General features: G+C 36.9%; 2 protein-coding genes across 3 annotated transcripts in view; one reads left to right on the top strand and one right to left on the bottom strand.

The window, feature by feature from the left end:
* Nucleotides 1-7260, top strand: part of LOC116296723 (uncharacterized) — a 66019-nt gene extending 58759 nt beyond the window's left edge. The window contains exons 44-53 of the mRNA XM_031704789.2: nucleotides 371-528; nucleotides 664-804; nucleotides 1585-1726; nucleotides 2042-2062; nucleotides 2183-2203; nucleotides 2719-2834; nucleotides 4196-4254; nucleotides 4722-4873; nucleotides 4960-4989; nucleotides 5594-7260. Coding sequence (XP_031560649.2) covers nucleotides 371-528; nucleotides 664-804; nucleotides 1585-1726; nucleotides 2042-2062; nucleotides 2183-2203; nucleotides 2719-2834; nucleotides 4196-4254; nucleotides 4722-4873; nucleotides 4960-4989; nucleotides 5594-5787 — 1034 coding nt within the window. The 3' untranslated portion in view covers nucleotides 5788-7260. The remainder of the gene's footprint in view (nucleotides 1-370; nucleotides 529-663; nucleotides 805-1584; nucleotides 1727-2041; nucleotides 2063-2182; nucleotides 2204-2718; nucleotides 2835-4195; nucleotides 4255-4721; nucleotides 4874-4959; nucleotides 4990-5593) is intronic.
* An 897-nt stretch (nucleotides 7261-8157) lies between these two features.
* Nucleotides 8158-13055, bottom strand: LOC116296726 (uncharacterized). Of its 2 annotated transcripts, XM_031704793.2 has the most exons (5): nucleotides 12894-13055; nucleotides 12131-12220; nucleotides 10448-10498; nucleotides 9461-9564; nucleotides 8158-8857 (listed from the first exon to the last, which is right to left on the bottom strand). In XM_031704793.2, the coding sequence occupies exons 1-5, from the start codon at nucleotides 12970-12972 to the stop codon at nucleotides 8639-8641; spliced, it is 543 nt and encodes a 180-aa protein (XP_031560653.1). In that variant the 5' UTR covers nucleotides 12973-13055; the 3' UTR covers nucleotides 8158-8638. The 2 variants fall into 2 exon arrangements, with proteins under 2 accessions (XP_031560653.1, XP_031560655.1); XM_031704795.2 differs by lacking the exon at nucleotides 10448-10498.
* Nucleotides 13056-14232: the final 1177 nt, after the last annotated feature.

Here is a 14232-nt window from a genome sequence, read left to right on the forward strand (position 1 = left end):
TCCGTTCAGTAATAAAGCACGCAGGAAGTGACGTAAAAGTGAAAGAAGTGTAAGGAAAAGCGCGAGCCGTGGGCGCTTCCTAAGTGCTTTATTACTGTGAACGGAGCAAGGAAAAAGCTGTTTTATTGATTCGTTTCATTATATAGTTACTAATTTTATTTCGGTATTGAATTTAAGAAGGACGGTTTCAAGATTTAGTAGCACTTAACGCGCGCGGATGGCGTCAACACTGTGTTCCGTTCACTAATAAAGCATAGTTTTCGATCAATCAGCGCGCACGTACTATCCTAACTATATAACAAAATATCATAAATCATAATCGCTGTCAACTCAGCTGGTTTGAACTAAGAGACAACTAATAAATATTCAGGTTGCCTAGACCCTCTTGGGCTAGAGAAAGGTACCATAGAGGATTCCTGGTTATCAGCGTCTTCATCCCTTGACACTTCTCATACACCTGAAATGGCTCGTCTTAACGCCCCACGGGGCTGGTGTGCAGCCAGTAATACTATCAAGGAATATTTAGAGGTATGTACGTACGAAGGTTTATTTTCCTTACAAACAGGTGTACACTAGAGATACTTATTATATATGATGCGACTGAGAAAAGTCCTAACATTCAGACAAAGGCCTTCTATTGACGTGCGTTATTCACTCTTTTAGATTGATCTAAGTCAACTCATGCGAGTAAGACGTATTTCTACCCAGGGATCTGCTGAAGGATATGTCACATCGTTTACCGCCAGCTTTTCACGTAATGCGGGTATGAAACGGAAAAATCTCATGTTCAACGGTGCTATAGCGGTAAGTAATCCTTCTATGTTGGGATTGTCGTTTTCGATTTTATATTCGCCTGGAGTTTTTTTTTTTTTTTTGAGAATCCTTGCTTTAAAAAATGCGAGGGTGGCTATGTTGGTAAGTGCGCATCCATAGATACCTACTTTGAGCCCGGTTTTCTTATAGGCCAAGAAATTGCGGGAATAAAATATAGCCTCTGTATTTACCGTACTTTACCCTACCGTACGGTACCGTAGCCTAGCGTACCTTACCCTACCGTATAGTACCGTACCATAATAATAAATAATAATAATTTATTAAGCATACAGTACCAAAACGTACCCTGCCGTACCATACCCTAACGCACTGTAATCCTATCCTACCGCATCCTAACGTACCCTACCGTAACACGTACCCTACCGTAACGTACCCTACCGTAACGTACTCTACCGTAACGTACCCTACCGTAACGTACCCTACCGTAACGTACCCTACCTTACCGTAATCTACCCTACCGTACCCTACTGTATCCTACCCTACCGTACGGTAACCTAGCGTACCGTATCTATATTATGGAGGAAACCCGTACCAAGGCGTTGGTTTTTTTTATTGTTATTTCATTTTTCTTCAGTCTTTACATTTTATTACCTTCCCCTGCACCAGGTGCCCTACAGGCTATTATAAAATAACTGTTATAAATCTCGCGTTCTGATTGGTTGGGAGCACGTGTATTATGAGCACAAAGCAAGCGTGCACACTTTCAAATTGCATGAGAGGCCGTTAGCTAATATTTTACTCAAATTATAGGTATTCCCCGGCAACACAGATGCAACCAGTATCGTATCAACAACATTTCCAAAGATAGTATTTGCTCGTTACTTTAGAATTAACCCCAAGAAATGGTTCAATAAAATATGTTTACGAGTGGAGCTCTATGGATGCGTACCATGTAAGTGAATAATATACATACTCTAGCTGTCGAATTAGAAACAATATACTTAATATGATAGACCTCCTCTGCTTGGACGTACTGTTTTCCCATTTCAGACCACGTGTCATTCCCTTGAGAATAAGATTCTTTGTTTGAGTTGTATCCATATTCATGTGTCTTCTCATGTGCAACCGTTAAACAAAGAAATAACACTATAGGGAATGCCACGTGGTTTGAAATGGGAAAACAGTACGCCCGAGCCGAGGTCTATTTTTGACGAAAACACAGATGTTAATTTTTCTCTTCTATTCGTATTCCCAAATTTCATAACAGATATCCGTCCTACTCCATCAGGTATGTCCAAACACTATTTTTCAACTCTCGATATTTCCCAACCATTACTCGATATTTATGCAAACTCCTTCTAATCGAAAAATCAGTGCAACTCAAACACTCTTATTTTTATTCTTTCAGTTTCACCAACGAACGCACCAGGTATTGATACGATAAGATAAACAGAAGCGCTATCATATAAAAATAACAAAATAATAAAAAGGAATTAATTATTTTTAAGCAAAACTGATGTAATTATTAACTGTTTTGAAGGTAAAAGACTGCCATTTTTGATGTTATAACAGCTATTCTCATCAATCTAGGGAGCTGTAGGATCAAAATTTAAAATAATGCTTCTCATTTATTCTTATTATTTTGTTATTTTTTATTTTTAAATGATAACGTTCTTTTACTTAGGTGTATCTAGATGATCACTAGCTTTGGGTTTTTGATACCAGCCTTTGCACTTGCACTAATCGTCCATGCTTTTGATACAAGCGCGCTATTTTCCCTGATTTATCGAAAGTGCGCTATGCTATTTTTGTGCTTATCCAAGATGGCGCCGAGGATGTCATGCGCAAAATGAAAACACAACGAAAGCAAGATTTAAAAAAAAGCACTCACACTAGAACTCATGCTAAACAAGCAAGTGGGTTTAATTGTCTTATCTTCTATAGCTGTAGAAATCGTGTTCAAAGTCTCGATGAGACTCACTAATGTAGAATGGAGAGATGATTACACCAACAAAAACACTACAGAATATAAAGCATTATCTACCCGAGTCGTCACTGAGGTATGGATCAGTGTTAATGCATTTTCCTTTCCAAAAGACGCGTTTCTTTTCCTTCTCCGTCCACTCAAACGAAGGACTCAGGTCGAATCCACACTTGATTCAAGAAACCGGAACCAACCGATTTATTTATAATTCCCCTCCCCCTCCCCACCCCCTTTTGTTTTAATTTTTTTAATTATTTGTTATCTTGTTTTGGTTTTGTTTTTGTCCATAAGTCCTTCGTTGTTTGTTTGCGGAGAAAAAAAAGGAGGCAGATTGTTGGAGCGAGAAGAATGTTTATGGAAATTCAAAGAATGATAGAACCTTTACTAGAAATGCCTTCAAGTGGATCCGTGAATCCCAAGGGTGGGGTTAGGGGGTCTCACTTCTGAGGTCTCGGTGTCTATTCTCAGTTGGACAAGGCATCACTTGTGATCAGGGATTGTTAGGTACCTCCTTTTATTCCAAGGTTTTTCTCCAGGTTTTTCGTTTATTTCCCCTCTCACCGCAAACCTTAACAAACTAAATTCAAATTTTACCTGTGATTGAATCGTGCTCTCACTTATGTATAAACCCAGAGGTTGTTTCATGATTCGATCTGTGAGATAGCCCTGCCCTGACATAGATCAGCCCAGAGGTTGTTTCAGGCGGTTCGATCTGTGAGTTAGTCGTGCCCTGACTTAGATCAGACCAGTGGCATATTTAAAGTTTGATCTGTGAGTTAGTCGTGCCCTGACTTAGATCAGCCCAGAGGCTGTTTCAATGCTTGATCTGTGAGTCAGTTGTGCCCTTACATAGATCAGCCCAGAGGCTGTTTCAAAGTTTGATCTGTGATTTAGCCGTGCCCTGACATAGATCAGCCCAGAGGTTGCTTCAGGCGGTTCGATCTTTTAGTTAGTCGTGCCCTGACTTAGATCAGCCCAGAGGCTGTTCCAAGGTTTGATCTGTGAATAAGCCATGCCCTGACTTTAATCAGCCCAGAGGCTGTTTCAGAATTTGATAAAATTTGAAGTTTGCCTTCAAGTCTTATCGTTACACTGAAACAACATCTTTGCTGATCGATGTCATCACACGCCTCAATCCCAGATCGAATTGGAATTTAGCTTGTTTGGTTGCTGTTTCAATCCCTGCGAACACCATACTGATGTAAATGGTAACTTATTCATCACTGTAGCATGTGCAAGGGCGGATCCAGGGTTTTTTGAAGGGGGGGTCTTAGGGGTAAATTTTGTGGGCAAAGGAATCGCAGTCGCATTCTTACCACAGGAAACCCATTTGAACTCAGGAATGACAGGGGGGTCGCGACCCCCCCCCGACCCTCCCCCTGAATCCGCCCTTGATGTGAGTCATACAGATACAAGCTTGCGTTTTTCACTCGACAGGTTAGAAGTATATACACAGGAACTAAATCATTTAGTAAAGCAATGGTTACTGGATTCAGGTATGTCTATCTACTATATGTCATCCCGAGGTTGAGCAAAAGACTGGGTCGAGTTTGCATTGCAGTGCATTATGGGACTGTTTTAGGCGACGAAATAGACACTATCTTCGAAATATGGACCCTAAAACAATGCAATGCACTGTCAACTCAACCCAGTTTTCCCTTGACCTCGGATTGGCTAATACAAGTAACAAACATTTTGTAGCCTTGTCACGCTACTTCTCAACTTCGTTTTCATTTTCCTCTAAAAGGGTGATATCTTACCTGTATACTTGTTGCCCCCCACCCCTCCCTTCACCAAACAAGATCTAAAAGTTTTGTTTGGGGTTCCCTTTTCTTAGTTTAGATATTAGATTATAAGCGTAAGCACTATACCTGCAATTGACCAATTGCTACAATTGTTAGTGCATTTTTCATATGACTGTTAAATGCTCATTTTAGTAATCAGTATATATTTATTATCGTAGGCGTGGCAGTGTTATTGTGGACTTCCGTCTCGTTTTTATTGGTGATGCTACTCAGACATCAGGAGTTACAGATAAACTTAAGCAAGCTGTAAAATCAGGTCGAGTTGGTGATCTAGAGGTTGATCCTAATAGTTTTAACATCACTAAGATAGGTGAGTGTACAACATAGTTTGATATATATGTTTAATTAACCTTGATGACTAATTAACCATCTTCTTTTCTTTGTCATTGTCTTCAGACGGAGGGAACGCCAAACCGCAAAGCGGAGGTAATGTATTAATCCATAATGATGATGATGATGATGATAATTATAATAATAATAATAATAATAATTACAACAATAATAACAACTGTACAATTGTTAAATTTGTATACATCTTTGTAAAATCAGTCATGCAGATATTTGCTTAGACTATTCATGCCCGCAATATTCTGTATTCATGTAGCAAAAATGTCTGAAGTTGATATAATAATAATAATAATAATAATAATAATAATAATAATAATGATAATAATAAACATTCGTCAGTTACTCTGGTTACACAGATTTTAAAAAATATATCATTTCACCGCGGCTATTGCGCTGTTCTAAACGTCGAACTTCACATAAGCCGAACCTAATGAAACGTCATGGAGCTTACGAGTGTTTTTGTATCTAACCAATATAGTCATTTGTATTATCATTAGTTATCTCCCTCTCGTTGATTTTTGATATCCTGACTATTTGTTCCATGACTATTCGGAGTTGTGAGCCTTCGTTTGTCACTCACCAGCGCATGCGCCTTAGATCCCAGAAGACGATATTTTTTCTTATTCATTTGTTTCCTAAATCATTCGACACCTAAACTGGTCCTTTCTAAATACCTTTACAGGTCGTTCAAGTGGTTTGTCATCAGGAGGAAAAGCCGCCATTGCTGTTGTCTTTGTAATCTTGGCCATAGCTGCAGGAGCTGGAGCTGCCTGGTACTACTTGAAGAAAAGACGCTGTTCACAGTCTATCTTCAAACATCACCAATTCGACAATCCCATCCACTTCTCGTCCAAAGCCTACGATATGGATGGTTAATGATAATATCTTGATCTTCCTATAGTAAAGTATTTTTAGTCTACAGACTGCAAGGTTTTTCAATATTTTTTATAAAAATGCTTATCAAAAACTCGTAATGGGGTTGAAATGCGTAACAGACATACATTTCTTTTGCACGATGCTCTGGAATATTCAACTTTTTTATCCTCACAAATTTCTTTCCAGTAAATCACATCCTCTTACTTCAAAAACTCCCAAACTGAATTAAAGACAGATATCTCAATTGTTTGGTTGAGAGATTCAGTTAACCTCTTCTGAAAGTCAAGAAATTCAGCGAGAATTTTGATATATGAGAGAAGCGGCCATCTTGAAAGCAAACTCATAATTCCAAATATGTTATCAACATTCCTAATTTGCATATCTGAATATTCCCGAATGAGGTCCTAGTTTCACACGTTTCAACCCCCGCGCACGCTTTTCCGGTTACTATTAACTAATCAGAAGCATTTTTGTTGCATTACCAAAACTTCCATGATGAATTTCAAAATGAAGTCGTATTTCAAGTTAACTTTTTTTAAATACATCCTGAAATATAACTTTACATTAAAAAATTATATGTCACATGTACCGGAAAAGATTTCTTGCCCTATCAGCAATTAAAATTAATAAAAACAAAATAAATGCAATAAAAGTAAGCAAAATCGGGTTTTTCCTAATTAGTCACCAGCCGCCATTTTGATTTATAATAGCGTGAGATATTATGAAATAGGAGACTGGGTATTAGGAACTGTTCGATTTGACTAATAATCCTTTGTGCTCTTCGAGACGAGTTACCTGGATCCCATACCATTCTTATGATTTGGCATGTGCGTTCAGCACTCGTGATCATAATAAACATAATCCTGGCTCCTTTTTTATTATGTAGTATTTCATGAAGCAACAAGCCACAGGTTGCGAGATTTTTTTGTTCGTCCTGTTAATTTGGGCTTGTCTGTTTAGGAAATTATTTTCGTTTTTTGTTTTCTTTATCTTATAAAAATTGACTTATAGACCATGAGGGCGATAAGTCTTAGTGTTTTATATCAACCTACAAATCGGTCAAATAAATGAATACAAAAAAATTAAAATTAGAGTTATTTTCAATATTTTGGTTGTCAAAATCGGCAGTTTTCGCTACTAGTGGTCTATCACTAATAGCTCAGCCAATCAGAGTGCAGGATTTGTGATAGACCATTAGTAGTTTAAGCTGATACTAATTAGTTAGTCCAATTTATTGTGTGCACTCGTATTGATGATCCCATGGAAAATATTCTGAATTATAATTAAAAATTATAAAAAATTATATTATTTGACACTGCAAAATCAAGCACAGATATTTAAAAGAAAAAATGCTGATTACTAATAATTTTTGGTACATTAAAGAGAACTAGTTATGTTATAGCCATGTATCGCTTTCGTAATTGACATGTAACAAATTCAACTGACAAATTAAAATAAAAACGTGATTATTCAGCCAAGTGTGACCATAAATAATATAGGAATAGAGCGTTGCAAATACAACAATATATAACTCATACATGAACATCAAACCCTCTGATAAGAACACTTTATCAAAACCATGTTTGTATTTGTCCACAAGAAATTCCGCCGTTTCAATTTTTTTTTTGGATTCCATCATACTTTCCTCTTTAATAGGGTACATATTCTTTGTCTAACGCTTGGGGATCCTTGTTTGATTAATATGCCGAGTTACTAGCTAACATGACACACTTTACGTCACTTGCCATACATGGTTGGCATTTCACAGTGAAATGTGTTCCCATATGTTTTCCCATTTCAGACCACGTGTCATTCCCAAGAGCATCATTTCTTTGCTAATTGTTTTCCAATGAGAAGGTACATGAATATGGATACAACTCAAACAAAGAATCTTATTCTCAAGAGAATGAGTCGTGCTCTAAAATGGGGAAAAAATACGCCCAAGGTAGAGGTTTGGCTGCGTTTAACGTGATAGTTTCGAGGGCTGTCACAAGCAGCTTTTTCCAGGACAAAACTATAAATTGAACGTTACCCAATTTGACCAGCAGTACAAGAAAAGTCGTATCTTTTTTAGGCCGGCTGCTGGTTGGCTGGTATTTTACAGTGTACACTTTGAAATTTGTTGTCTGCAGTATAGTTAATAGTGTGCGCCACCCCATTTAATAGTCCAACTAGAGCAACACTGTTTCCTAAGTCGGTTGGATCTCAACATTCCATGCATGCAACAGTTGCATGTTAGTTCAAAGAATTTTTTAACATGCCTCAAGACTGTCAATCTTTTTGAATAAAGCCCAGATATAATACTCCTTCCTTAGCACCACGTGCTTTTTGTTAAATATTAAGGTGTAGAGTAATGATACAATTCTCAAATAATTACAATTTCATTTTATTGGTTCCCCCAAATGCTTACATGAACATGCTGATCAATGTATTGTCTCGTCCTGAGGAAAACTAAGGCTTTGGCGCATGCTTACCCTACAGTGGCCCGTCTATCTTCATAATGACAAATATTCATTCCAGTGCACCAAATTTTAATGAAAAAATCTGAGTTCACTTCCAAGGACCTTACTCACCTGGCAGCCATGTTAAATGGATAGATTTTCCAACTTGTAGCATTGCATTCAAGTGCTCAAAAATAACTTTATGTTTTTATTTTATTTTATTTTATTTTATTGAGAATGAACATGGCTGTCACGTGAGTAATGCCCATTGATAGTAACGCCCCTAGTGAAGTAACACTAATTCTTTATTTTCAAAATTTTGTCACTTTTTTTGTTCCTATTGATTTAAAAGTCATTTGTTGATTGTGCGCATGCTCTGAGAATGAATGACAACTGAGAAGAAGTACAATCTATGTTTCTTGTTTAAGTTTCTGAGGCCCTGGGACTACCCCTACTGGTATATGAGCATGATGAACCACATAATCACTAACACTTCCTATAAGGGTTCTTCTCAATAAGCCTTGACCTCTGGTCCCCATAATGATCAAATCAGCCTTCTCGTCTTCACTCACTTTACAGATGACTTCACCAGCAGGTTTTCCCACTACCATCAGGACTTGATAGTGAACCTGTGGAACAGAGAAAATCACATCAGTCTATAGCTTTATTCATGATAGACCCATGGATTCATGATAGCCGTGTATTTTTCAATCAATGGGGAAGATTCATGACCATCTTTGAAGTTCCTAACTTGTAAAGAAGAGTTTACCGAGTTAATGTTGATTTTGATGAGAGCTGTGATAGGGACGTTGGAGCATTATTTTTAACAGGGGAGGCTACAATATTCAGATTATATATATATGTGATATAAAATGTACAAGGAGATGTGCAAGTTTTGTATAGAAAAGGTGGGGGGCTATAGCCCTTCTAGCCCCCCATCTCCGACGCCCCTGGGTGAGAGATACCAAAAAACTAAACTCACATGGTTTCAGTCAAGCATCAAAAGAGTGACCCCAGCAGTGAGGGACTGTGCTGTAGCAACAGATGCCACCTTTACAGACTTTGAAGGCAAGTGTGAAGAGCAGAAGCCTAGCCTATTGATCAATCCATTCCTCTTCCACTATGTGGAAAGTAACTAAAAAGATAGTATTCTGGAGATGCGGCACCTGCATGCCCATTTTTAAAAGAGTCTCTAGCTAGGAGCACATGAAGAAAAGGTTAAACCCACTTACGTTCTTCTCTTTACACTGATCTTCATAGCTTTTTAACATGGCTTCCTGTCCCTCTCTGGTCTCCTTCACCATTTGACTCCATTCTTCATAATATGCAAAGACAACTGCAAATTTTAAATAACAAACTATTTTGAAAATGTGCCCTGAAAAATCTTATAGGGAGTGTTTCAGTTTGATTGACACCTAATCTACTTCGTAACAACAAGATCTTATCAATTATGTTAGTAAAAACTGACAGTAGACCATGCTACTATTTGGCCAAGGTGTTTTCCCATTTGAATATCAATGAGCATTAAGCACCATATAAAGTAGCTCACAAGCTTGCATTATATTATGTAGTCCATATAAGCTGACAGTTGAGTTGACAGTAAGTCAAACGCCTGAGCACTTATGGATAATGCTTTTACAGTGCAGTTTGCTCACAACAGCCTTCAGCTTATAATTTTCTAACTCAATATTTTCAGTTCTGATTCTACATGAACTGATTATTTTCAAGAATGTCACATTATTTTCATGTGATTTGAGTGATGCATCTTGGAGATAATATCAGGGTTTATGCTTCCAATATGTTAATGAGCATAATGTGAGAAAGTTTATTGCAAATTTGTTGGCTCATAATACTCAGTGCTCCAATTACAAATGATAACAAATAAACTGACATCACATCATTAGCGTATTGGAAGTCAAGAATTACTGTATTAGCAGGGCTAAGATTCAAATTATTAAGTATATAATAATATTTATTAATATTAATATTAAAATATTACTTTACAGCCTGCTTGATTATGTTTCTGTGACCTAACAGACTCCAGACATCTGCCATTTTGGCTACCATCAACCCATTGCAAGGGCAGATCCAGGGGGATCTGTAAAACGTTAGAACTTATTGGCCTAATAATCCCATCAAAACTGAGTCAATCAGGAAAGCAGAAAGGAAAATACAACTACATGTATGTCAAGAGGAGCTAGATTTATATTTGCGCTAACCATGTTCATTAATTCCTCCATCGTCTTTCTGCATAGTTTGAGCTCTACAGCCTACAAATAAGATGAACAGCCAATGACTGATCAATCAAACTTCAAAAAAATGGCCAATGGGAAAACATTGCTTTTAAAATTTCAAAACACTTCAAAAAAAATTAATAATAAAAAAAGTATTTTTAAGCAACTAATATAAATCTAAAAACTTTAGAATCTATGAATATTAAAAGAATTCCTGTCATATATTTTATCTTTGACTGCAAAAAGGTTTAGGATGAAAGTTTTATTTCTACAAAATCTTTTAATTGACTCACTTCAAAGACTCATTTCAAAGACTTACTTAGATAAACTATTATACATAGTATGTACATGTAAATTATGTGTTGTCAGATGATCTTTGAAGATGAGTTTAAAACATGGGGCATCAATGAGCAAAAGCAAATGCAGGAACAGGAACAGGATTTTAGCGGGGAGGGAAGAGGGGAGGGCAAAGCCAGGGGAAAGGGGATAAGGCAAAGGACTCCAGGGTAAAAGTATATCAGGTTATATTAAGGTTATCAATCAGCTAAGCATCTAATATGGCTGTGTATTTTTATGAGTCAAGTATTTTGGCAAGCCTAGCTTTAGGCGTTAGATTTAGGTTTAGGTGTTTCTTCAAACTCAGTCATTATATATTTTTTATATTATCTTTGTTGCTATTTCTTAGGGGTTAAAAATTATTTCAAAGAGTATATTTTAGGGGTATTTTGAAACATTTCCGATGAGCATAACTTACTGATACTCCTATCCTGAAATCCTCCCACCCTCCCTCCTAGGGGTTTTAGCTGAGAGTTTGATATATATTACAACTGGATGGCATTAAAACATTAACACTTCAGACTCATTATTCATAAGATTGGTCTGATTCCTTGGAATTTCCTTCGTCCAATTATTCCATAGAGGCATATCGTTTACCTCCTTCTACTTTCAGTCTTATGCATACAATTCTTCGTAATATATATACAGTATGAGTGGCCATGTTGTATCAGATATAATCGGATACAACACACGGACACGCATACTGTATATTACTTATCAAACGTCTAGGTCAGTTCCTTGTTTGTGTTTCACTATTAATTTGTTTTCATTCTACAACTTGATTGGTTCTCACCATCTAGGCCCGGGATTATACGGACTATATGGGACTATACGGGAATGATCCACCGAACAGGGTATGGTTTTTCAAGCTTCTTGTCATAAACAGGGTACTATGCAATTTCACTCAAGTTCCAAGTTCTACCTGCATTTCCTGTCATATTCAGGGTATCTACTTTTGTATTGACCGAAACTGGTTATTATGGTTGTAAAAAAACAGTACGCGAGCTGACATGATAATTGAAACAGGAACTCAATGCAACTAATTATATCATATTGTCATAAACAGGGTCTACAAATTTGAGTTTTTTGTTAATATAAACAGGGTACCCCTTTCAGAATCCCAGCGGAACACCCCTACCCAAATCCTGGCAGAGTACCCCCCCCCCCCCCCCCCCCCCCCGGGCATCTAGGTGGCCCCGGTTATAGTAATTGCACTGAAAAATACCAAGACCTCCAATTTTGGTAGTTCTTCACAATCTTGGCCAAGCTTCTACTTACCACTTGAGTTACATGTACAAAGTATGCTGCTTAGAGATAGAATCATCTACTTACAAGGTCCTGATGAATATGGCAGGGGAGGAAGCTCAAAAGCATGTAAGACAATTAACCGGTCTTCAGGTTGGTGGACAGCATCAATATAAACTGGAAAAATAATAGCATTATCACATTGTCAGCCATGATTTATGCCTAAAGATTGACTACTATAGCTTTAGGTTGCAAAGATGAAATAAAAATGAAAACTTACTGCGATGGTTTTACTTTCAGAACCATGACAAGCAAATCACTTATTTACATACTGTGATGTTTATGTTCCACATTTTATTTATTTTCAACGAAAAATGAAACAAAAAATGACAAAAATAGTAAGCTTATGATTATATATTTTGCAATCATTTTTGTCAGAATTGAAACTAAAAGTGATAGCTAAGCTAACATATATCAATCCTTTAGCCAAATAGCAAGCATTGTCTCTCCTTTCCTGACTTTAAGATGACTCTATAGTTTTTTAATAAGCGCCAAGTAACGACATCCCTACAAGACTAACCACTATAGTCATGCACTCATCAAGCCCTTTTGTGTGAATTTCAGCTGTGAAATTAAAAATAACAACAACTGCGTTTCGTAAAACCTCTTTTTCTGCTAACTCATATTCCTTTTAAAATCTAAAAACCTTCAAAAATGACTCTTCTAGAGACTGAATTAACTTTTGTTTTTAGCTTCGATATAATCTGCCATGCAACGGTTCGCCTATCAAGGCACGTTCGTCTCTACTTTGGCAAGATCGTCATCAAAATCCACGACAATTTTCACTTACATTGGAAGGCTGTGCTTGCATTTTCACTGCCATCTACCGGAATAAGCACAGTTCTACCACTGGACTTTATCTCAGCCATATTTTTTTCAGGGTACTTTTATTCACTAGTGAAGGAACAAAAGAACGTCCAAGAAATGAATTAGTGCACGTATTTATGTCACGCGATATAACACGCCTGCGATATAACAATACTTGGTCAGTGGGAAGGCTAGTGAGGTCAGTCACGCGCGTACCGCCTGCCCGTGACGACACTACTTCTATGTGAAATGAAACCTGCATCTAAAAGACTTTAACACGAAAATTCGACTAACAAGTCAAGATCAGACTTTTTAAATCACAAAAGGACATACATTGCTGAAACTTTTTCGGCTAGAATATCATAAAGATATAAACCGTAAATGACGACTTGCGCTAACAGATCACGTGACCCTACCTCCCTGAAAACAAGCACCTGTGTCAAAACGAAAATCAGAAATGAAAAGAGCACCTCGATATTAGTGGGTGGCAGAGTTTTAGCTTATAATGGCATTAAATAATAAAATCGAATATTTTATAAGGATTTGTATGGGAAAATGTTCGATTTTATATACCACTTATAGTCTAGAAGCTAAGTCTGAAAAGAGGCTTATTTTTCAAGTTGGCTGCACCCCATGGGTGGCCAAGGTTTCTTGGTATCATTTTAAAGCTTGAAGCCTGTAGATTACGAATCTGCTTGTCGCCACTTGAAAAAAGTGTCCAAACAGCTTGGCGACCTGGCCTAAAGTACATACTTTCTATTTCACAATATTTTCGTTATTCTTCATTTTCTTGACGTTTTTCACGTTTCACACACAAATTTTCGATAAAAACTGCTTTGATGTGTTTATTATATGCTAAGCTAATGCACACATATGAAAAAACGAGGACATTTTTAGGAAATGTGGAATTATTAGCATATTTGGGCCATTAATCACGATTTTCGATTCATTGAGTGGCAAAAATTTTTTTTAAATAATCTTAAACGTCGCTAAAAACGCATTTTTCTTATAAAGACCTTAGTTTGACCTTATCTGATTAGTTTTCAGAGAGAAATGACAAATATTTTTAATATTAGCTATAGAAAAGACAATTTCCGTACTATTCGTCAAACCGGAAGTTGATAGCTAAACTACTTCCGGTTTACGTTTTTCAAGATTTCTTGAATAAAATCGGAAAATAACTCATTGCAGACTCTGGTAGTCTTTTATTTATAACAAATTAACACTCTTATAGATGTTTACTACTTGTGTGTACTCTTTTCAAGTAGTAAATAGGTAAGAATCAATTCAATTAGAGAAAAATAAAAGTTTTGTTTCAACGA

The sequence above is a fragment of the Actinia tenebrosa genome, unplaced genomic scaffold, assembly GCF_029948245.1.
Source record: "Actinia tenebrosa isolate PJP-AT-01 unplaced genomic scaffold, QUT_ActTen_1.0 PGA_scaffold4__44_contigs__length_22323623, whole genome shotgun sequence".
Lineage (NCBI taxonomy): Eukaryota > Metazoa > Cnidaria > Anthozoa > Actiniaria > Actiniidae > Actinia > Actinia tenebrosa.